General features: G+C 64.1%; 1 protein-coding gene and 2 long non-coding RNA genes across 7 annotated transcripts; 1 reads left to right on the forward strand and 2 right to left on the reverse strand.

Moving 5' to 3' along the window:
- Positions 1–211: 211 nt before the first annotated feature.
- On the reverse strand, positions 212–5,203 carry LOC147572216 (uncharacterized). The gene is made up of 2 exons (XR_015245826.1): positions 4,959–5,203; positions 212–675 (listed from the first exon to the last, which is right to left on the reverse strand). It is a non-coding gene; the product is annotated as an uncharacterized LOC147572216 (long non-coding RNA).
- PEAR1 (platelet endothelial aggregation receptor 1) lies at positions 3,792–21,598 on the forward strand. 4 transcript variants are annotated; one of them, XM_086693339.1, is made up of 25 exons: positions 3,792–3,906; positions 10,756–10,887; positions 11,694–11,951; positions 12,197–12,358; positions 12,539–12,643; positions 12,919–13,019; positions 13,633–13,725; positions 13,963–14,206; positions 14,847–14,970; positions 15,149–15,285; positions 15,373–15,585; positions 15,866–16,040; positions 16,122–16,242; positions 16,964–17,127; positions 17,224–17,326; positions 17,456–17,602; positions 17,808–17,933; positions 18,803–18,931; positions 19,031–19,159; positions 19,310–19,522; positions 19,743–19,831; positions 19,945–20,080; positions 20,255–20,323; positions 20,427–20,660; positions 21,125–21,598. In XM_086693339.1, exons 4-25 carry the CDS (start codon positions 12,258–12,260, stop codon positions 21,274–21,276), a joined length of 3,105 nt encoding a protein of 1,034 aa, XP_086549465.1. In that variant the 5' UTR covers positions 3,792–3,906; positions 10,756–10,887; positions 11,694–11,951; positions 12,197–12,257; the 3' UTR covers positions 21,277–21,598. The 4 variants fall into 4 exon arrangements, with proteins under 4 accessions (XP_086549465.1, XP_086549466.1, XP_086549464.1 ...); XM_086693340.1 differs by lacking the exon at positions 11,694–11,951; XM_086693338.1 differs by lacking the exons at positions 3,792–3,906; positions 10,756–10,887 and having other exon boundaries at positions 11,185–11,951.
- On the reverse strand, positions 18,479–22,800 carry LOC147572217 (uncharacterized). Of its 2 annotated transcripts, none has more exons than XR_015245825.1 (4): positions 22,591–22,800; positions 22,030–22,165; positions 19,883–20,200; positions 18,479–19,636 (listed from the first exon to the last, which is right to left on the reverse strand). It is a non-coding gene; the product is annotated as an uncharacterized LOC147572217 (long non-coding RNA). The 2 variants fall into 2 exon arrangements; XR_015245824.1 differs by having other exon boundaries at positions 22,560–22,800.
- Between the last annotated feature and the right edge of the window lie 229 nt (positions 22,801–23,029).

Raw genomic sequence — 23,029 nt, forward strand, 5'->3', positions numbered from 1 at the left:
CTATCATGGTAAGTGTCCGGATTTCTCTGATTTCGTGTTCATCGTCTCCCCTGCAGCACCGCTACCGGGTGCGAGCTTCCCTCTCGACCTCCGTGTTTAGATCTCTGCCTATTCTGTTCACAGAATAGCCCCAGTGCCTGCACACACAGGTGCTCAACGGATCTTTATTGCACCAACGAACGAACGAGTAACTATTTCCTCAACTAGCATGTGAGGTTTTGAGATCAAGGAACTTTTATTTCTTACCCAAATAAGTGATCAAATACAAAGGTCTTCGGGGAGAACCTGGTTATCGGTAGGTTTTTTTCAACAAAAGTAGCTGCCGCCATCATCATAGTCATGGTCGCTTCCTCTGTATCCTGGGCACAAAACACGTGATTGCGGAACAAAAGAATGAATGAGCTGGGGCGCCTGGCTGGCTCCCTTGGGTGGAGCATACGACCCTTGATCTCCAAGTTCGAGCCCCATGTTTGGTGGAGAGCCTCCCTTAAAAAAAAATCAGGGTCCCTGGGTGGCTCAGCTGGTTAAGCGTCTGACTCTTGATTTCGGCCCAGGTCGTGATATCATGGTGCGCGGAATCGAGCCCCTGGTCTGGCTCTGCGCTGACAGCATGGAATCTGCTTGGGATTCTTTCTTTCCCTCTCTTTCTGCCTCTTCCCCGCTGGCTCTCGGTCCCTAAATAAATAGATAGATAAATAAATAAATAAATAAATAAATAAGCTTTTTTAAAAAAAGTCAGCGTTTGGGGTACCTGGGTGGCTCAGTTGGTTAAGCATCCAATTCTTGATTTCTGCTCAAGTCACGATCTCGGGGTTTATGAGATCAAGCCGCACATTGAGCCCCCTGTCAGGCTCTGCACCCACAACATGGAACCGGCTTGGGATTCTCTCTCCCCCCCCCCCGCCCCTCCTCTGCTCACTCTCTCTCAAAATAAATAATCATTTTTAAACAAAGGAAAAACAAAAACGAATAAGGACCTTGGACCTCCTGTTCCCTCTTGGGGGCATCCTTCCAGCCACAGGGCTGGCCCAGGAGGCCGAGCTGGGGTCCAGGGGGCTGGAGGAGCCTTCCGCAGGGTGGCTTACCACCGCTGGGACGTTTAAGGGGCACGCACTTCCTGCCAGGCTCTGAGTCACTAAGGCAATTTCAGCCAATCCCCAGTCCTGAAAGCACTCAGTCTAGGCGAGGCAAGTTTAACTTTCTTATGCAGGAGTGGGGAGGGAGAGACAGAGGTTGGACAGGGTCCCAGAGAAAGGGCCAGCGTCGTGCTGAACCTGACCGTGGAGGGAGCCGAGCACGTGCACAGGTGAGGGAGGGGGAGCGCAGGTCCCCCCACTGGTCCCTAGAGGGCGCTGCATCGGAAGACTTTCGAGGCCTCTCTGGCCTCGGACATGCTGCAACTCGAAGGTCCTGGGCCTTCGGACCCTGGAGCCGTGCGCTGGTTTCTGCTGCCCCCTGCTGGAAACTTTTGGTCTTCCACCCGCGAACGCGTCCGGCCCTTCCGTTCCTCGGGCAGCACCTGACCACCCCTCCCCACTGCAAACCTCCGGGAGCGTCACATTGAGCACTTGCTAGGCTCCCTCAGATGCGAGTCTCTCGGGTAGAAAATATTCTCAAGACATATTTTTGACAGAGGACTTGAAACCAGAATACATAAAGGATTCATCACTGTGAAACCCCACAATCCCACCCAAAGTGGGGGGGGGGGGGGTTGGTGCAAGCTTGGCACGGGGCGCCTGGCTACAAGGATAGATGAGAACATGTTCGCACAAGACTTGTACACACGCGTTCAGAGCACCTTTACTCGCAGTAGCTCAAAACTGGAAAAGCAAACGAGCCGGTCCCATCAACTGGGATGTGAAGATAAAGATAATCGTGGTACGTCCACACAGTGCGATGCCACTTAGTGGAAGGGGCAACGAACTATTGAAAAGCCTCCTGGTGAGTGGAGGAAGCCAGACATAAGCGCCTCAGTGTGGCGTGAGTCCGTGTACACGACCTTCGAGAACAAACAATTGCACAGTAACAGAAATCAGACGGGAGATGGCATAGAGCTGGGGTCGGGGTGGGGCATTGTCTGCAAGAGTCCACGGGAAGTTTTGGGGGAGACAAAATGTTTTAAAAAACTATTCTGATTGGGGCGCCTGGCCGGGTGGAGCATGCAACTCTCGATCTCCGGGTGGTGAGTTCAAGCCCCACCTTGCGTGTAGAGATTACTTAAAAAAAATTATTTTGAGGGGCGCCTGGGGGACTCGGTTAAGCATCCACTTCAGCCCAGGTCATGATCTCACGGTTCATGGGTTCGAGCCCCGCATCCAGCTCTGTGCTGACAGCTCAGAGCCTGGAGCCCGCTTGGGATTCTGGGTCTGCTTCTCTCTCTGCTCCTCCCCCCTCAAAAATAAACATTAAAACATTAAAAATAAATAAAAATTAAAAAAATACTTTGATTGGAGAGGTGGTCACACAGGTTAACCACATTTGTCAAAATTCATCGGACCACGACCTCACACCAGTGAATAAGCCTGACACCAAAGGACAGACAGTGTGTGCGGTCCACTTACATGACGGCCCGGAGTGGTCACATCCACAGCCACGGAAAGTGGAAGAGCGGTAACCAGGGGCGGGGGGCGGGGGGCGTTGGGGACAGAGTCTGAGTTTGGAGTGATGAGAACCTTATGGAGACGGATGGTGGCTGCACGATATGCATGAGCTTATGCCACCGAAATGTACGCTTTGAAATGGTTAAAATGGTAAGTTTTGTTATGTAGATTTCTCCATAATTAAAAAAAAATCTTAAAAAGCATCATCGAACTGTACGCTTTTGAGTGGGTCCATTTTTTTTAATTGTACGTCAGCTATACCCCAATAGAGCTGATTTTTAAAACTCTCCGAGGAGGGGTGTTCCTGCCTCGCTCGTCCTGAGCTATCTGGGCTCTTTCTGTGGCTGGCGGTGGTTTAGCCCGGATGCCGCGCAGCCGGCGGGGCCCAGAGCGCGGGGTTCAAATCCTGCTGCCGCCACGACTGCAGCCTAAGGCGCGGGCAGCTGTCTCATCCTGTAAGTGAAACCGACCTCGAGCTAGGGATTCGATGGCGCAGTTCCCCCAAAGGGCTAGCGAGGAGGAAAGCAAACCGTAGTTGTCACAAAAATGGTCTGTGTGGGTTCAGAGACGCCCGCGGTCCGGGGCCCTAAGAAGGGTGGGGTGCGGGTGCGCGCTGCGGCCGCCAGGTGGCGCCCGGCACCGGGCGGGCTCCGCGCTGGGGCGGCGGCTGGGCCGGGGGTCGCCGCGGCCCGGGTGGCTCGGGCGGAAGCGGAGGAGGGGACAGTGGGCTGCGGCCGGGCTCGCGTCCCGAGGTCGCCGGGCCGCCCAGGGAAGCTGCCCGCCGCAGACGGGCTCTTTGGCCCCCTGCACAGCCCCACTTTGCAGACTGGAAGGCTGGGGCGCGGGAGGCGGAGCAAGCCGGGGCCCTGCGGCAGCTGGGGAGGGCGGGGGTCCCGGGTCCGGGGACCCCGCCTCCCCACCCTGCCCGCTCCAGGCTAAGCTGCCACCCCGACCCCGCTCCCTCCGGCTCCCTCCGCCCGCCTGCCCCTCTCCTGGAGTTCCCAGCCCCCTCCCCCGGCTCGCCCCCCCCCCCCCCCCGCCAGCGCCCCTCAGCCCCCCAGCCCCCGCAGCGTCCTCTTCCCCGGCACCTCCCTCTCCTGGCGCCCGCAGCCTCCCTAGCCCGCTCCCCCCACCTCCCCCGCGCCCCCTCAACACTTCCTGCCCCTCGGGGGCCCGGGGGCCCGCCCCCTTCCTGCCCCGCCCCGCCCCGCGGGCCGCACGCCCCGCCTCCCCGCCGGCCCGCCGGCCCCTTCTGGCCGCCCGGCGGTCCCCACCCCAGGCCGGCGACAGCCCGGGTCCGACGCAGGTGAGTGACTGCGCGCCCCCACCCGCTCCGCGACCTCCCCTACCCCGGGGAAGGACTGCGGGTGCCCCTGCGCGAGGGTGGGGACGGCGGAGGGGGCGAGGGCACTGGGGTCGCCCTCCCCGGGGGACTGCACGTAAGTGACCTGCAGCGACGTGTGGGGCCGGGCGCTCTCCCCAACCCGTGGCCCCCTCGGGGCTGGACGGAGAGTGGGGTGCCGGCTCCTCTTCTTGGCCGAGGGGAGCCCCCAGATCTGGGAGTCCAGGCTGCTGGGGTTCTAGTTCACTCTGCCCCCTCCCGGCTGTGGGCCCTCTGTGCCTCAGTTTCTCGTGTCTAAGCGGGGAACCATAAGACACGGTGCCTACCACGGTTGTTGGGAGGCTCAGAGGAACAAAAACATGTCTCCTGCTCCGCTGGCGCCTGGTCTGGGCCATTGTTGGTGCTGGCGCCTCCCCGGGGAGGTTGGGGGGGGTGAGGGGAGGGCCAGGTGTGCGGCTCACAGCTTTGCCGGTTTTGAGCACAGAAGGTTGGCCAAAGGTCTCCAGCGTCTAGATGGTCAGAAAAGCCTGGCCTGGCAGATGATTTGGGGTGGCAGGCTGGGGAGGGGGTGGGGGTGGTCGGGCCCAGACAGGGGGACCCCCAGCGAGGCCAGCCGGCGGCCCCACCCCGTCTCCTGCCTCCCACCGGATTCTCACTCTCCTGTCCTGACCTTTTATGAGTGGCCTCTCCCGGGGCTGCTGCGCTGTGACCCTAGTCCCCAGGGATGGGAACAGCCTGTACTGGCCCGGAGGTTCCCAGGCTCAGCCAGACCTCCTCCCCAGGCGGGATTGGGCAAGGGGTCAGCTGTCACCCCTGGCCTCAGCGGGGGCTGGGCAGGGGAGCGGTGTGCACAGGGAGCTGTTTTCTGAACACCACGCCAGCCCAATGTGTGACGGAGTGCCTGCGCGTGTGCACGTGTGAACCAAGGGTGGGGGCCGCCGTCCTGTCTCCTGTCATCTGTCCCCTGCTGCTCCTCTCCCAGTCCCGAGGCCTCCTGAAGTCTATGGCGCACTCACCAGTGCAGCGAGGGCTGGCCACCTGGGAGCTGGGTGGGAGGCCAGGCCGGCCTCTCTGTCCCCCGCTCTTCACCGGGAGGTGAAACCCAGCACTGGCATCGGTGCCTTCACTCCTGCCTGACCCCGCTCCCTATCAGACTTTCCCAGAAGAGGAAACTTGACTCTCCAGGCAGTCCACGAATCGAATGGGTCGGAAACCTGGATAGAGATAGAGGTCACTGGGCTGCTGTCTGCCTCCCTACCGCTGCCACCACAGCAGCTGCTGGGGAGGGGTGCTGGGGAGGGGTGCTGGGGAGGGTGCTGGGGAGGGGTGCTGGGGAGGGTGCTAGGGAGGGTGCTGGGGAGGGTGCTGGGGAGGGGTGTTAGGGAGGATGCTGGGGAGGGGTGCTGGGGAGGGTGCTGGGGAGGGGTGCTGGGGAGGGTGCTAGGGAGGGTGCTGGGGAGGGGTGTTAGGGAGGATGCTGGGGAGGGGTGCTGGGGAGGGTGCTGGGGAGGGTGCTGGGGAGGGGTGCTGGGGCCGGGCTGCTCCTCCACCACCGTGCTCCCCAGCCTCTCCTCTGAGTGGCCTCAGAAGCACTGAGTAAGAGTCTCCCTGGAGGCGGGAGGGGCTGGCCATCGGCTCGGGGAGGGTGTCCGCACCACTCCTGGCTCATAATTGGGCAGGGAGAAGCCAGCAGGAGGAAGGGGAGACAGGGAAGGAGAGACAAAGACAAAAACAGAGCTAGGAGGAGACAAAAATACGGAAACAGAGGCTTCTGCAAACGAGAGCCAGAGGGGAGAAAGGGCAGACTTAGGGAAACGGAGAACGCACCTAGAGAAGGAGCAGAAAGGGGGTGGAGACAGGAGAAGCAGGGTCAGAAGACCAAAGAGAAATCATGGGGGAGGCGGTAAAGGGGCAGCACAGGCTTCAGGGTTTGATTGACCTGGTCCAGGCCCCTGCTCTGCCGTCGCTTGGCTGTGTGAGCGGGGGCAAGTTACTTAACTTCTCTGGGATGTTTCTTTATCTGTAAAATGGGAAGCATAATAGCACCTGCGTTTTGGGACTGCCGAGAGAATGGAGAGAGGTCGTCTAGCCCAGAGCGCACATTTAATCTGGGCTGGTGCAGATTACAGCCCCCACGCGTGCAGGTGGAGGTGTCCAGAGAGAAATGGCGTGTAGGGAGCTCTGGGACATGGGGCCTGCTGGGTCCCCTCTCCCACCTCTGCCCCACCCCCACATAAGGCATGGGGGGGCGTCCAGTCCCTCTGTTTCAGAGGGGGTGTGCGGATGGACAGTGAGGGGCATTGTCCCGGGATCCCGAGGCCCTTGGTACAAGGTTAGGGTCCAGCCGTGTGGGCACACCCTCTGCTCTCCAGGCGACTCAGTGCCCCGCACGACTGTGCACTCGTCCCTTAGGAACTCAGAGGCCGGCGGTCAGGAGGGCAGGTCCGGAGCCGCCTTCCCCTCTGTAAGGGTGGAGGCTCCTTCTGGACCCCAGTTTCCGGCATCCTGCCAATCCTGGGTTTCGAGGGCCCTGGAAGGGGGGACCAGTTCTTCTGGCCGGTGAGCCGGGTTGAAGCTGCAGCCTCTGAACACCTCTCCCTCAGCCCCCGAGCCCCACAGAGTCAGGTCAGGGCTTGCTGGAGTCAGAAGGGGGCTCGGGCTTTATCGGGCCATCCCTTCCGTCAGGTGCGGAAAAGCGCCCTGACCCCACGGAGCTCCATTCCAGCGGGGAAGACCGACCTTCATAAGAACAGAAGGAGTGGGGCATGGGGGCTGTGAGGGTACATCGGGGCAGCCTGACCACTAACAGCCCCGGAGGAGTAAGACTGAGGGTGCCCCAGCCTGGTGGGGCAGCCAGAGCACCGACCCGCAGCCCCAACGCTGATCCCTGATGGGTCCGTCAGACCTGAAGGTTTCCAGGGGCTGCGAACTCCTGGGATGGCCTGGCTTAGTCCCACATGCCCCCGGAGGAGGGACACGGTGCTGAGCCCTTGGCTGGGGTCTGGGGAGTGCTGGTCCGTGTCCGTGTGGAGCTGGCCTCCGGCAAGAGCAGCCCAGGGCTCCTCTGGGCCAGGGGGGTCTGTGGTGGCTGGGCTGAGGGCCTGCAGGAGGGCCCGAGGGGGGAGGAGTGTATGAAGCCTGCAGCCACTGAGGGGGCATCCTGGGAGAGGCTGTGAGGATGGGCCCCTGGCGGGCCTGGCTCCTGGTGCCCTTTCGTGTGGTGTGGGGAGCCACAGAAGTCTCTGGAGAGGGGCAGTGGCTGGAGCAGGGCTGTGCTTTCTGAGGGTGTCTGGCGGTGGCAGTGAGCGGGTGGGCCGGTGCTTTGTTCTTTGAAGCAGATCCCAATTCCCTTGTTGCCTCTGATGCCCGAGACCCCCACGTCCGCCTGTGGCTACAGAGCGTGGCCGCCGGCACCCACGGGTGGTGGCAGGGGCCCGGACCGCACTGGCGCCGGCCTCCGGCAGGCACGCGATGCCTGCTTGGTGATTCAGAATCCCTGCAGTTTCCCTATTTCCTGATGAGTAAACAGGTCGGGCTGAGGACCCTCTAGCTTCTGTTTCCTGAGCCACAGAGAACGCCAGGCCGGCCCCTCACCCCTGCCCCCTTCCCGCCCAGCCTCTGGCTCACACACAGGCTTCCTGTCCCTCCATCCGGCAGACATTCCTGCTGCAAAAGGCCTGGCTGGGTGCGGGAGGGGCCGGGCGCTCGCGTGTGCAGGCGCGTGCACGTGCGCGGACGTGGAGAGAGCGGCCCAGGCTGCTGGAGCTGCGTCAGGGTGCGTCCCTGCGTGGAGAGGGAGGGGGGAGTCTTCCCGCTGGGGTCTAGCTGCCGAGCGGGGAGGACTAAGTGACCCTGTCTCCGTGGCAAAGACAGATCTGGAAACGGCACAGAGAGAGAGAGACGGGGAAGGAGACAGACAGACAAGGGAGACACAGGGCAAGGCAGCCCCGGGCGCAAGCTGAGACGCTCGGCCCGGTGAGCCGAGTGCGGCCGGAGTTCCCCTCCCGCGCCACACCTGAGGATGGATTCCCTAGTGCAGTCAACACACCGCACGACTGTGCTGTACCCGACGGCCTTGATATAGGAAAGGAAGGAGAGAGACAGAAAGACACAGACCAAGAAACTGATGGAGGAAGAAAAAAAAAAGAAAGGCAGAAAGCAAAGAGTTTTTGATGAGGAACAAGACAGAAACAAAAAGAGGCAGAGAGCCTAGAACGCGGGGGATTCTGTTTCTGCACCAGCGCAGGTCCTCTGAGCTGCTTCTGGTCTGAGGCTCTGTTCCGGGGCGGTCACGGGAACTAGCAGTCCCAGCCCTCACTGCACTCTGTGAGATGCGGGGGTTATTCTCCCATTTTACAGAGGGGGAAATGGAGGCTGGAGGCCCACGGGGCTCGAGTGATGTGCTCGAAAGTGACAACTTGTAAGCCCTAGAAGCTTTGGATTCCAAGAGGAGAGGGAGGACAGAGAGACGGAGAGGAGAGGAGGGGCCACCGGGACCCAGCAAGGCGCTGGAGGTGGTGCTCAGGCTGGGGGCTGGGGGGAAGCAGAACCCAAGCGGTCCAACTCATCAGCCGCCTTTGGCTTCAAGACATACCTGGCGGGCAGCCCGTGGTTCTGAGGGATCAGGTTTTGTGGGGGGTCTGGCCCCTCCCCACCCCCACTTCCCTTCTCTGTGCCAGCAGCTAAGGCCCCATTCCCGGATCATCCTGGGGGTTCTTCAGAAAAAAAAAAAACAAACGAAAAACAAGAAACAGCTTTTCTTGGAATTAATGCTCAAAGGGCCAAGGGCGCCAAGGGCAGTGGGGACAGGAATGGGCTCAGGAGACCCGGGACCCCAGACGCCATCCTGGTGACCGCTAACGTAACTCCTGTATTAATCCTGGGGACAGCCCTACAAAGGGAAGTGCTATCATCCCCATTTTACAGACCAGGGAACTGAGACCTGGCGTTCATCGCCCAGCTCAGAGGGCGTCCTTCGCTGCCCCACCTCCTGGAGAAGAGCCCTGAGGAAGCCCTCTTGCTCTCTGCCTCCTACAGAAACGGATCACCTCCTGCCCACTGGGAGCTCGGACCCAGAGTCATTTCCCTCCTGCTAAGGGGGCCGGGGCACCAGGAGGGCAGGGCTCCCCACCAGAGGGAACCCGGCTGCGGCTGGGGGCTCGGGGCCTCGGGGCCGGGGCCTGGCCGGGGGCCCAGCTGCCTTGCATCTCGAGGTGGAGGAGAGAAGACTGACTGTAAACGCATCCCGGTTCCCACGCCTCTGGTCTGTCCTTGTGGCAGCTCCCCGTTCCGCCTCCCCCCCCCCACCCCCTCCCAGCTCCCCCTCTGCATAACTGAGGCTGTTACACAGAGATGCAAAGCCCCTGGGATTCCCGGGTGGGCCGGATTGATGGGAAGCGTGGTTGGGGTGGGGAGGCTGCCGCACTCTGGGTCTTTGCTCCTGCTGGCTGTGTGGCCCCGGGTGGGGGACTTACCCGCCCTGTGTCCTCACCTGTAGAGGGGGTACTGCACCCACCACCGTGGATTTCATACGCAGCTCCCTGCCTTTCTCCACGCAGTAGATGATGCCTTCTTGTGAGGGCAGGTGGGGGCCTACAGGGAGGGGGAATGGGGCGCCCTCAGGGACCGCAGTGTGGGCCCCGGGGCAGGACAGGGCCGGACGGGAGTCAGAGCTGTCTGGTTCAAACCCCCCAGAGGGGAGTGTGTGCAGGCACATGGGCCCCGATGCTGGTGGGCCCGGGCGTGTTAGGGAAGGACAGGCCAGGGCCTCAATTTCCCCAGCCCCTTGGGGACAAAGTCTCAGATGGAAACAAGCTGGGGGACCAGGCTGGGGCTCTGGGCTCCTGGTCAGGCCTGTGTTCCTTCCCTCCTCAGGGGCTGAGGTCCCTCAGGCCAATCGCTTCTCCTCCCTCCCGGGATCCCCCACCCTCCCTCCCTGCGGACCACCCACTGGTGGTGGACCCACCCGGGCTCCAGTCCCACTGCTGACCAGCTGGGGCCTCCCCTGCATTCCGGGAACGGAGGCCCTCTGGGAAAACAATCTCCCCCACCCCTGCAGCCAGCTAATCTCTGGTTGTCAGGGCCCAGCCCTCCTCATGGCCCCCTGCCCACCCCCTGAAGCCCTCAGGTGAACCATTTCCTCTAGAAGTTGGTCTGGGAGGCAGTGACTGTCCACACGGCTCTGACCTGTCTCCACGGGGTAGGTCCCACTGCAGCCTTGAGCTCTGGCGACAGATCCAGGAGGGGGGGTCCCTGTGGGGCTGGATGTGAGGCTCACCCAGGGGTCAGGGTGACGACCTGAATCCATTCAGACTGAGCCCCAGTGAGGACAGCGAGGGTCCACGGAGAGGTCAGCGTGGAGAAGACCTTGGGGTGGAGAGGGGGGATGTGTGAGGGTGCGGGGCCCTGCCAAGGGAGGGCCAGGCAGGGAGGGGTCAACTGGGTGCTGACGGGGATGGCCCTGGAGGTGGGCCCCACACCTGGGAAGGTGGCCGGTGCAGGGCAGGGTGGAGGGGATAGTTTGGGGGTGGCGGGAGAAGGGACGATGTGGGGGGTGCCCTGGGACAGACCGGTGACCCCGTCTGAAGGACACTTCCGACTGGCCAGGCTCTCTGAGGACAGGCTGTTTCCTCTGAAGCCCTTCAGAGGGGGACCACGGTGCTCAGCTCAGAGACAACCTAACAGAAAGAGGCTTCTGGCCCTGCCCCCTGCACCCCACCTTCTGAATTCAGGGTGTCGGGAAGAGGGAGCCCATGACCCTGCTCTCCTCCCCCACATCACACATTCTAGCCAGGCTCTATTTCCTGTTTTCAGGCTCCATATCCTGAGCGCTGGGATCCCCCAGGACGCTCCCTGGCGCCCCCCAGGCCCCTGGGCCCAGGGCCTAGCCGCCCTGCCCCTTGGCTCAGCTGAGCTTCTCAGGCTGCAGGAGGCCATAGAGGCCTGGTGAGTTACTGGAGGACCGAGGATGGTTGGGGGAGCACAGAGAAGGCTAGGGGTGGACACGTGCCCCAGGGGAGCGGTGACAGGGACACCAGCCAGAGGACCAAAGGGAGGAAAGCCCGTGGGCCAGCAGGCGGTATGGGGGGGGGTGGCAAGAGACAGCAGGAGGCATTTTGGGGCCGAAGCAGAGGGCAACATGGGGTTAAGTCAGGGAGCACCTCTCTCAGACCTGGAGGGCTGGAGCGCTGCCGCCCCCGGGGACCCTGGGAGCGTGTGGGTGGGGGGCATGGGGTGGGGCCAGGCAGCAGGCATTCCAGAGATACTCAGGGGGGGCCAGGGGCCAGCAACCATGGCCTTTCTCTCTTCTCGGGAAAATTATAAGCAGATGTGGGCGCCTGGGGGAGGCAGAGAGCAAGGAGCCAGGACAAGTTGTAGGAACACTGAACCCAGAATCTGAAACCGGCTGCGGGGGCGGCCTCTCAGGAGCTCAGCCCCTCCTGAGCTCAGGAGCCAGAACAGACCCTGCTGAGGTCCTGACCTGCTTCCCACCCACCGGGCGAGGCCGGGTTGGAGGGGGCGGAGAGGAGCTGTTTCCAGATGGCCGATGGGGTGGCCAGAGGGAGGTGGGGGCTTCTTCTGTCCGAGGCCAGGTTGGGGACGTCCTCGGGCAGTAGTCCCCGGAGCTGGGTACGGAGGTGCCCTGGCCAGGGTTTAACAGGTGCCTCTGGTGGGTGCGGATGAGGCTGCCCCTGGTCTGTGGTGTTGGCCCATGTCCCCCATGGAAGTAATTCCCCGAGCCTGATTTCTAGCTCCTGATGTGTCGTCTGTGAGCGGGCAGCTGGGAGAGACGCGCACAGTTGGCTCCCACGAGCCCAGGCCAGCAGGTGCCCGCACGCCCGTGGTCAGGAGGGGCCTCCTTCAGGGCCACCCGGTCCCGCCCCAGCCCCGCGCCTCCTTCGGCCGCTCTCCACCTGCACACATGCGGGCCGGGAAGCCCCCCACTTGAGGCGGCCGACTCCCTTCCGGAACCTTGGCTGTTGGAAAGTCCTTCCTCCAGCTGAGCCCAGGTGGGCCTCCCCCCTGACTTCCCCGCTGGCCCCGGCCTCACACCTTGGTACCAAGGTCAGAGTGCCCTGGGCTGGGGCTCAGAGATACCAGGCAGGATCCCCATCCCGGGAAGAGGCACTGGCTGGTGGTGTGTGAGTGAAGGGTGCTGGGAGGGAGGGGCGGGGTGGGGGCACGGTCTGCAGGGAAGGAGGGGTGACGAGAAGAGAAGAGAAGGCAGGGGGACAAGAGGCAGCCGCCTCTGCAGACACTTGGTCCTCCGGGCTGTGGCTCTGCGCCGGTCCCCCGCTCTGCCCCTGGCCTCTGCGATGCCACCAGCTCTGCGTGCCCTCCTTCTCCTGGGCCTGGGCCTGCGGCTGGCTGGAGCCCTCAACCCCAGTGACCCCAACACCTGCAGCTTCTGGGAAAGGTGAGGGGTGCCTGCTCCCCGGGTCTCCTCCTCCTCTCCTTCCCAGCCTCCCTGTCCCTCTGCAGCCCTCCCCTCCCTCCTGGTTCTGCTCTCTGCTCCTCCAGGCCCCCCCTGACTCCGGCTCTGACCCCGTCCTGTCCTTAACCACCCCCCCCCACCCCTCCTCTCCTTGTCCTGCAGCTTCACCACCACCACCAAGGAGTCTCACTCCCGCCCCTTCAGCCTGCTCCCCTCGGAGCCCTGCGACCGGCCCTGGGAGAGCCCCCACACCTGCCCCCGGCCCACGTGAGTGCCCACCCCACCCCGCACACCCTCATTCTCTCGTCGGAGACTCGGAGGCAGAGGCACTCAAGGCGCGGCTTGGGGAGGCTGGCGTGGGGTGCGCCGCGGGGTCGGGTGGGGGGCCTGGGGGGAACGCTCCTTCTGTGCTCCCCCGGCTCAGAGCGGCGAGCGGTGCCCCTCCTGCCCCCGTGCCACGTGGTGGGCGGGGGCGGGGCGGGGCGGGGGACAGCCCGGCCGCAGCAGGGGGGCTGAGGGCCGCCTGCCTCGCGGTCTCCTAGGGTTGTCTACAGGACGGTGTACCGCCAGGTGGTGAAGACAGACCACCGGAAGCGACTCCAGTGCTGCCGGGGCTTCTATGAGAGCAGTGGGATCTGTGTCCGTGAGTCCTGGGGGGCCGTGGGGGGCCTCGTCCCCCCCTGCCGCCCCGGGTGTGTCCCCGGGACGGCAGCCGCCACTTGCTGCCTGTGTCTCCAGCTGACCCCGTGTGTCTCCCGCCCCTTCTCTCTGAGCCCCGGGGCAGCCTCTCTCTGTCTCTCTCTGTCACTGTGGGTCTGGGTCCATCGCTATCTCTTCTCATCCCTGTCTGTCTGTTGCCGTCTGTCTCTGACTTGTCACTGCCCAGTCTCTCCTGCACCCCCAAACTCCTGCCCCCCCCTCCGTCCTGCCTAACCCCCACCCAGCCCACCCCCTCTGCACAGCATCCATGTCTGGTCCCTACCTGAGGAGCCCCTGTGCCTTTTCCCAACAAGGTGCTTGGAGAATGTCACAGAGAGGGGCTGGGGAGCCTTGAGTCCTGGCCCCCTGTCTTCTGCGTCTCAGAGGCAGAAAAATGCTAGTGCTTCTGGGGAGAGTCAGCCTGCCCCCCCCCCCCCGCCGCCCCGGGGCAGAAAAGGATGGGAGGGAGGAGTGTCACCCAGCAACACCCCCCCAAGAGGAGGATGGGCAGGTGGGGGCAGGGGAAGCACAACCCCCTCCCTTCGTCTCTGCCCCAGCGCTCTGTGACCAGGAGTGCGTCCATGGCCGCTGTGTGGCACCCAATCAGTGCCAGTGTGTGCAGAACTGGAGGGGTGACGACTGTTCCAGTGGTGAGTAGCCGGTGACCGCAGGTCCCAGGACCCCGGGCGGCGCCCTCCTTACCACCCACGGGTGCTCACGCCCCGGGACAGTCACCCACAGGAGCCCCATAGCCACCACGGCCCTTTCGGGAGGGGGGGTGCTACAGGGCACGGGTGTGGGGGGCTGGGGGACAGAGCCCAGGGCTGAGTGGAGGCTAGGGAGGGGGGACACCCCTGGTGACTCCCTTCTACCCTCCCCGCCCCCAGGGTGTGCCCCAGGAGTGTGGGGGCTGCAGTGTGACAAGCCCTGTCACTGTGGCAACGGCAGCTCCTGTGACCCCAAGAGTGGAGTGTGCTCCTGCCCCCCCGGCCTGCAGCCCCCACGCTGCCTGGAGCCCTGCTCCCCGGGCTACTATGGTCCCGCCTGCCAGTTCCACTGCCTGTGTCACGGAGCACCCTGTGACCCCCAGACGGGAGCCTGCTTCTGCCCCCCAGAGAGGACTGGGGCCAGGTGCATAATGGGGTCGCAGCCACAGGGCCCCACGAGCATACACAGGGATCCGAGGGGACTCAGGCTCCCAAACGGGACGGGATGCAGAGGTCAAGGTCCTCGGCCCAGCTCTGCCGCCTGCTAGCTGAGCGACCTTGAGCAGATCGACCCCTCATGGGCTTGTGCCTGTCTGTGAAGCGGGGAACAGTGTCCTCCACCCGGGAGGCTTGCTGTGAAGACAGCCCAAGCCTGTGTGTGTGCGACCATGTTGCGAGGTGGGGCTGACACAGGGTCCCAGGCGGCCTGTCGGCCTGTCGCAAGGAGGTGGAGGCAGAGTGGGGGGATGTGCACCAGGCGGAGGTCAAGAAGGGTCCGGCCTCACAGAGGAGCCAGGGAGGGGAGCCGTCCAGGGCCGGAGCAGAGGTGCTGGGGGTGGGGGGACTGCACAGGCTGTTCCCCTTCCCATCTGGCGGTGCTGGCTGTCCCCACCGCTTCTCTCCTCCTGGAAACCTTTGCTTTCTGACTCCTGCAGTCCCCAGCAGGGACCAGAGCCGGGAGCTCAGGACTTGCCCCGGGAGAGGCGTGCAGGCGGCCAGCCCTGGGAGGCCCAGCCGGGGCGCGGGCTGCTTGTGTGCACACTGACCTCGACCGCTTTACCCAGCAGCTGTGAGATACCCTGTGTCCGGGGCACCGTCGGCTTCTTCTGCCCCAGCACCTATCCTTGCCACAACGGGGGCGTCTTCCAGGCCTCCCAGGGCTCCTGCAGCTGCCCACATGGGTGGATGGTAGGCTGGGGCGGGGGTACGGGGTGGTTCTGGGCAGGATGGGGAGGAGGATGCCTGGGAAGGGGGTGGGCTCTGGGGACCCTGCGGAGGTTTGAAGTGGGGGGGGGGGTATGAAGGGGCCCTGTGCCCAGGGGGAGTGGCGGGCACCCAGGGCTCTGTCCACCTTCTGCCTCTCCAGGGCATCATCTGCTCCCTGCCCTGCCTCGAGGGCTTCCACGGACCCAACTGCTCCCAAGAGTGTCGCTGTCACAATGGTGGCCTCTGCGACCGCTTCACTGGGCAGTGTCGCTGTGCTCCGGGCTACACGGGGGATCGGTGAGTGGCTTCGGCGAGGGCGGGTGGGGGGGGGGCGGGGGCTGGGCGGGGGTGGGCGCCGCCGGGGCTCATTCGGCCGGCGCCCAGGTGCCGTGAGGAGTGCCCCGTGGGCCGCTTCGGGCAGGACTGTGCGGAGACGTGCGACTGCGCGCCCGGCGCCCGCTGCTTCCCGGCCAACGGCGCGTGTCTGTGCGAACACGGCTTCACCGGGGACCGCTGCACCGAGCGCCTCTGCCCCGACGGCCGCTACGGCCTCAGCTGCCAGGAGCCGTGCACCTGCGACCCGGAGCACAGCCTCAGGTGCGCCGCGGGGCCCGCGCTCACGGGTGCCGAGGCTGGGGCAGGCCAAGCCCCAGGGCGGGACAGATGTCGCAGAAGGCAGAGGGAGGGGCCTCGGGGAGGGGGGCGGGGCGCGCTCGGAACGTCCCCCGCCCCCGGTTCCGCGAAGCCCCGCGCGCGCGGGCGCGCGCGCGCGCTGCGCGGAGGGGCCGGGGGGGGGGGGGGGGTGCAGTGGGGGGGGGGGCCGGGCGCGGACCCCGCAGCTCTGACGGCGCCGCCCCTCCCGCCCCTCCCGCCTTAGCTGCCACCCGATGAGCGGGGAGTGCGCGTGCCTGCCGGGCTGGGCCGGCCTGCACTGCAACGAGAGCTGCCCGCAGGACACGCACGGGCCCGGCTGCCAGGAGCACTGCCTCTGCCTGCACGGCGGCGTGTGCCAGCCCGACAGCGGCCGGTGCCGCTGTGCGCCCGGCTACACGGTGAGGCGCGGCCCGGCGGGGCCCCGGGGGCGCGGCGCGGCGGAGCCGGGCCGCCCGCTCACAGTCCGGCCCCGCTTTCAGGGCCCGCACTGCGCCGGCCTCTGCCCGCCTGACACTTACGGAGTCAACTGCTCCGCACGCTGCTCCTGCCACAACGCCCTGGCCTGCTCGCCCATCGACGGCGCCTGCGTCTGCAAGGAGGGTGAGGGCGTGGGGTGTCCGGGGAGGGGCGGCGTGGGGGCGGGCCCGGGGCGGGGGCGGGCCCGGGCCCGGGGAAGGCGCGAGGCTGCAGGGTGAGGGCGGCGCCCCTGGGTAGCAGCAGCTGGACGGTGGGAAAGTAGCCAGCCTACTTCCTTCCTGGAATATCCACTTTGCTTTTCTTCAACCACAAAAATCCTGCTTGCGCTTAAAGGCCCAGGCCAGAAGGCCCCTCTCGGCGAGCATTCCTCACCCTCTGTCATCTAGAACCGCGCGATGTCAGGGCCAGGAGGGACTTCTGAGACCTACCCGGGTGGCCCGTTGGCCACCTCTAGGCTGGATTCTAACACGGATGTGTTTTATTTGGGCGGTTCTCTGTTATGTTTAACCAACCTCCGGTCTGCAGTCGCCTGCCCTCCCCGTAGTCTGCTGCGTGATCTGTGTAACTCATTTAGTTACCTGGTGGGGCCTGTAAGCACTTGGGTCGCTGCCAGCTCCCCTCATTCTGCAGGAGAGGCGGGCCCCAGAAGGGGGTGGCTCGCCGCCGGCGGCCTCTCTGCCTCTGTCCAGCTTCTACCAGTGTATATGCCGGTCCCCCGTGTGGGCCGGGAGGGCCCCCAGCCCACCCCCGGCTCGGAGCCCAGAGCCTGGCACGGCTGAGGCCTGGTGTGTGCTACCCCGGGAGGGCTGGAGCCCTAGGCCTACCTGCAGGGCCCTTCTTCCAGGTTGGCAGCCTGGTAACTGCTCTGTGCCCTGCTTACCTGGAACCTGGGGCTTCGGTTGCAACGCCAGCTGCCAGTGCGCCCACGAGGCAGCCTGCAGCCCCCAGACCGGGGCCTGTACCTGCACCCCTGGGTGGCAGGGGGCCCACTGCCAGCTCCCGTGCCCGGTAAGCACTCAACAGCCTGTCTGCCCAGGGAATGGCGGGTCGCAGCCTCCTCCCTGCCAGCTGACTGGCCTGCCCCCACCCCACCCCCTCTCCAAGAAGGGACAGTTCGGTGAAGGCTGTGCCAGTCGCTGTGACTGTGACCATGCTGACGGCTGTGACCCTGTTCACGGACGCTGCCGGTGCCAGGCTGGCTGGACGGGTGAGCATTCTAGGTGTCCAGGCCCCAGGCCCACAGCGGAGTTGGGGGATGCATCCTAAGTGTGTCCAGAAGAGCCCCTGTGGACACCGGGGGCCCAGGCTGGGCTCACCCTACCCTTCTCTCCCACAGGCACCCGCTGCCACCTGCCCTGCCCCGAAGGCTTCTGGGGGGCAAACTGCAGTAACACCTGCTCTTGCAAGAATGGGGGCACCTGCATCCCCGAGAACGGCAATTGCGTGTGTGCGCCTGGGTTCCGAGGCCCCTCCTGCCAGAGATGTGAGGCCCCCCTTTCCTTCCCCCACCTGGGGCCTGTAAGCACTTGGGCGGTGCTTACAGCAGTAGGGGGCGGTGCAACATCAGTTGCTGGAAGCCCCGCCCCCACTACCCCGCTCCAGTGGGAGGGAGGGAGGGAGATAGCGGGTCAAGGGCTGGCTGAGGGTTCTCCCCTGCCCCCCAGTCACCGCCAGTCTCTCTCCCGCAGCCTGCCAGCCTGGCCGCTATGGCAAACGCTGTGTGCCCTGCAAGTGTGGTAACCACTCCTCCTGCCATCCCTCGAATGGGACCTGCTACTGTCTGGCTGGCTGGACGGGCCCCGACTGCTCCCAGCGTACGTGCTGGCCTGTGTGGGGGAGTGCGTGTGTGTGCTGAGAGGCGGGCTGAGGGCCAGAGGCTCCTGTTCCCCTGCTGCGGGGCGTAAAAGCCTCTGCACCCACTTGGATTCGGTAACTTATGTAAACAACGCAAACAGATCCATAGTGGGTGTCCCCTACACGCGGGTCCTGTTCCACGTGCTCAGGGAACGCCCACCCTTCTGCACGGGACGCCTGGGAAGGGCATTACTCGACCAGGCGCGGGGTGGGGGGAACCCCAAGCTTGGTTTTGGGCACGTGCTTTTATCCCCTCTGCGCTTTTCAATTTATATTTATTTGTATGTGGCTTCCTCCCCCCATAAATATATAAAGAACATCACGGAAAAGGTTAGTCCCCCAAACCACAGACAGCAAGTGTTGGAAACGGGAAATGAGGAGATGTGGCCACAAGAAAGGCTGGGTGCAGGGGCGGTGGGCGAGGGGCATATCTAGGGGAAAAGTTTCCCATAGGATGCGGTCCCGGCTACCATTAGATTATCTGCTAGTGTCACACACACAGAAGTTATGCCTCAAAGGGTTTACTTCTCTCTTATGATAAAGACGTAAAAAAGAAACCAGAGCTAAGCAATGCAGGGTAGTTTGAAAGCCTTTGGTTGTCTGGCCTTGGCCCCGCGAGTCTGAAATGGCTGCTAGATAGCCAAGTGCAGGTTCCAGTAGGCAGTTGGGCACGTGATAAGCATGTGTGACTCATCGGTGTGCGGCTGCGGTTCAGAAACTTGGTGTCCCCGGGAGACCAAGGCTGAGAAGATTTCAGGGAGCTGGGGCTGAGGGTTCATCCAGACGGGGGTGGCCCTGCCCCACCGGACAGCCACCTTGTCTCCTGCAGCGTGCCCTCTAGGACACTGGGGAGCCAACTGCGCCCAGCCCTGCCAGTGCCGCCAGGGGGGGGCCTGCCACCCCCAGGATGGGAGCTGTTTCTGCCCCCCAGGCTGGACTGGATACCTCTGCTTAGAAGGTACCCAGAGAAGGGAAACTCCCGCCCCTCCCCCAAGCCCAAGGCGGACACTGCAGATCTGGGTCCCTCAACCCCACTGCCTCCTTGCCTGTCCCGCAGGCTGCTCTCCGGGGATGTTCGGTGCCAACTGCTCTCAGTCCTGCCAGTGTGGTCCTGGAGAGAGGTGCCACCCAGAGACGGGAGCCTGTGTGTGTCCCCCGGGGCACAGCGGCGCCCCCTGCAGGATTGGTGAGTTCTCCTGTTGGCCCCGATGGTCCCCAGGGCACCGGGACGGTCCCCTTATGGGCCCTGCCCCCCTCCCAGGGCCTGTCCTATGCGGGCACCCCAAGCTCACGGGCAGAGCCAAGACTGCGCTGAGTGGCCATCCCATCCCCCTAGGAAGCCAGGAGCCCTTCACCATGATGCCTGCCTCTCCGGTGGCCTATAACTCGCTGGGGGCAGTGATTGGCATTGCGGTGCTGGGGTCCCTGGTGGTGGCCCTGCTGGCACTGTTCGTCGGCTACCGCCATTGGCAAAAAGGCAAGGCACACCAACACCTGGCCGTGGCCTACAGCAGCGGGCGGCTGGATGGCTCTGAGTACGTCATGCCAGGTGAGCTGGCCCGGGGGCGGGGGACACGACGCGGGGCTGGCGCGTGGGCTCCCGGCGGATGGGGTGCGGGGCTCCCGTGTCCCTCCCTGGATCCGGAAGAGGCGAAGCGGGGAGCTGGAGGGGAGAAGAGAGGTCAGATCTGCCGGGACGCAACAACTGTCTTGGGCCCGGGCCTCTCGCTGACCGGCCAGGTCACGACGCGCCCCGTCTGTTCGCGCAGATGTCCCTCCCAGCTACAGCCACTACTACTCCAACCCCAGCTACCACACCCTGTCACAGTGCTCACCGAAACCCCCGCCCCCGAACAAGGTCAGTGCTGGGGGAGGGAAGGCACCGCGGTTGGGGGGGGGGGGCGCACACCTACTTCTCTGGAAAGCTCCATCCTTGTGTGTTCTCTCCCCCTTCCGCCCCTCCCCTATCAGCTTCCGGGCAGTCAGCTCTTTGGCAGCCTGCAGGTCCCTGAGCGGCCAGGGGGGGCTCACGGGCAGGATAACCACAGCACCCTGCCTGCGGACTGGAAGCACCGCCGGGAGCCCCCTGCAGGGCCTCTGGACAGGGGTAGGAGCCTGGAGGCCAAGGCGTCTGGAGAGGGGGGCTCGTGCGGCTCAGCACCTGCTCCCTCGGAGCCTGTGTGTCCGCAGAAGGGTCCTGGGCTCTGGTTCCGGGGCAGGTGGGAGCCTGGGGAGGAGCGCGGGGTCTGACTCCTCATTGCCTCCCTCTCCCCCTGCGCAGGTAGCGGCCGCCTGAGCTACAGCCACAGCTACCGTAGCAGCGACGGCCCAGGCCCGTTCTCTGGGAAAGGTACGGGCGCGGGGGTGAGGCAGGAGGCCGAGCTGGGGTTTGGGCGCCAGTGTGCCCACAGAGCCTGACTCCTTTCCCCTCTCCTTGGGGCCCATCTCCGAAGAGGGGCTGGGGGCCAGCGTGGCTTCCCTGAGCAGCGAAAACCCCTACGCCACCATCCGGGACCTGCCCAGCCTCCTCGGGGGCCTCCGGGAGAGCAGCTATGTGGAGATGAAAGGCCCCCCCTCAGGGTCTCCCCCCAGGCAGCCCCCTCCACTCCGGGACAGCCAGAGGCGGCGACACCCCCAGCCACAGAGAGACAGTGGCACCTATGAACGGCCCAGCCCTCTGACCTATGGTGAGTCCCCCTTCTCCGCTGGGGCAGGGGCTACAGGGAAGCAGGACGAGGGAGGGAGAAAGAAGGGTAGGGGGGAGAGAGCACAGAGCGGGCCCGGTGCAGCACCAAGAGCGTGGACCTTGGGGTCAGACTGGGCTCGCACAGGCATCACGTCTGGGAAGTCACGTTGCCTCCAAGGGCCTGTGAGTGGTGGCCTGCCTCCCAGGGCTGAGGATTTGAAATGGTCTGACAGCACCTGACTTGTGGCGTTGGTACTCAGAAAAGAGGGGAACAAGGTTGGGGACAAAGTGTCCTCATAACCTATGAGGTGGGCAGGTCAAGGTGGCCTCCCCCCGACGGCAGCTGAGGAGATACACAAACTGGCACCGTCCGTCGTCTGTCTGTGGGCAGGAGGGGCTGGGGAGGGGAAGGGAGGGGTGAGGAGGGAGGAGCCACCTCCCGCCCTGTCCCTTCTCTGTCCCCAGATGGAGACTCTGTGGGCTCCCAGCCCCCACTGCCTCCGGGCCTGCCCCCTGGCCACTACGACTCCCCGAAGAACAGCCACATCCCTGGACACTATGACTTGCCCCCAGTACGGCATCCCCCGTCACCCCCAGTTCGGCGCCAGGACCGCTGAGAGGTCGGGGTGGTGCGCAGAGGCCAGTACCTGCCCTTCGCGGCCCGGGGCTGGGGGCAGGGCCTGCTGTACCCTGCCAGGAGCGGGGAGAGGACCGGCAGGCCGTGAACGTGAACACGCCTGACAGAGGAAGCGAATGTCCGGGACACCGGGGCCTGGATCCCGGGTTCCATCGTGGGAGACACCGGTCAGCAGGAGGCCTGCCTTCCCTTTTGTACGTTTCGCAACCTGCTGCTCCCCAGGGCCCCAAGGCCTTTGTACATAAACTGGTGGGTTGAATGTTGCTGGAAAACTCTGATTTCAGATTAATGTCAAAAATGTATATTGGGCTCCTTTTCTGCGCACTCAAGGCTGTGTGTGTGTGTGTGTGTGTGTGTGCAGAGGGCCTCCAGGCACACACCCTGTCTGGGGCACACACTGTGCAGTCGAGAGGCAGCCCAAACTCAGCGAACTCCAGCAACAGCCTAACTGGCCTCCTTGCACACTGGCACCTGTTCCAACTGGCTGCTCAGAATAGACAGTGGTTAGTTACCTGTGTGTGGACGTCTTCGTGGGTGCCCCATGGCTCTGGGACCAGACTCAGAACTGTCACAGGCCTTAGGGGCTCTGCTGGCCTGGCCTGTCTTCAGCCTCACCTTGAACTGTATTCACTGTCACTCTGTTCTAGTCACCCTGGGCTCTAGATCCACCTACCAGCCACACTTCTTCCTACCCGGGGACTTTGCACATCCGGTGCTCTTGTCTTCCGCTCACCTGTTAGCTGCTACTTGTCCCTCACATCCGGTCCTCAGGGAAGGGCCTCTCTTGCTCCCCTCTGTTGTGTAGCACTGATTCCAGCTGTGTTCATCCACCGGATACCTGCAGAAGGTCCTCAGGGTACCAGTCCTCCCTGTAATGTGGTGTTTGTGGGATCATTTGATTAATCTCTGCCTCCCCTCTCCCCCCCCCACTGTAGGCTCCCTGGAGGCAGGGATCACGTAATATGCTCAACATCAGTTCCCCTTGGTATACAGTAGGCACTCAATAAATGTCCCCCAAAGGGCGAGCGGCTAAGTGAGCTGAAAGCACCAGTGGTAAGCGCCATTAAGTAGGCAGCCTGCGAACTGAGCTGAGGGGCGGCACATGTGGGCCGCTTCCCGGAAGAGTGGCACGTGCACAGGGCGGCACAGGAGGTCGGCGCCAAGGCTCCCAGGCGGGAGGTGCTGGCAGTGGCAGGGGGGAGCAGAGCTGGGTGGGCTGCGGAGGCTGGAGGCGGGAAAGCAGCGGGGACAGGGGAGGCTCACAAGGGCTGTGGAACCGCCGGGGCTAGATGACCTGAGGACTTTGAATACAGGATTTCTGAGAAGCGAGATCCGCCTCGTGACCGCATTAGCGGACCCACTAGCTGCGCACACTTCCCAGAGGCTAACCACACGGGGGGTCGGGAATAAAACCCAGCGCCACGCCTTTTCCATCGGGAGCCCTCTCCTTACAGGATAGGAGGGCGCACCCCAGAAAGTGGGTCTGCCCCCACCCGACCCTCCCTTCCTAGATTCCGCTGACTGCCGCATCCCGGCTCTCCGGGACGCAACTTCCCGAGTGACTTTGGATGCCCCGCCCACCTCCGTCCCGGCCCCGCCTCTTCCCACCCCCTTCCCGCGCTCAGTCTTTGACTCCGCCCCCGAGTTCTCCCGCCCGCAGTTGTAACCTTTCTTCCCACCGGCCCCGCCCCCGAGCTCCCCAGCCCGCGGCTGTGAGTGGTCCTCATGCCGGC

The sequence above is a fragment of the Puma concolor genome, chromosome E4 (assembly GCF_028749965.1).
Source record: "Puma concolor isolate L17-30 chromosome E4, mPumCon1.1.hap2, whole genome shotgun sequence".
In the NCBI taxonomy this organism is placed as follows: Eukaryota; Metazoa; Chordata; class Mammalia; order Carnivora; family Felidae; genus Puma; species Puma concolor.

Excerpts from the sequence above, each read along its gene's own strand:
- PEAR1 (XM_086693339.1), top strand. The coding sequence starts at position 12,258 with ATGCCACCAGCTCTGCGTGCCCTCCTTCTCCTGGGCCTGGGCCTGCGG. Across the intron at positions 14,207-14,846 it reads CCAGAGAGGACTGGGGCCAG|CAGCTGTGAGATACCCTGTG; the intron begins GTGCATAATGGG and ends CGCTTTACCCAG. Across the intron at positions 20,324-20,426 it reads AGGCCCGTTCTCTGGGAAAG|AGGGGCTGGGGGCCAGCGTG; the intron begins GTACGGGCGCGG and ends CCATCTCCGAAG.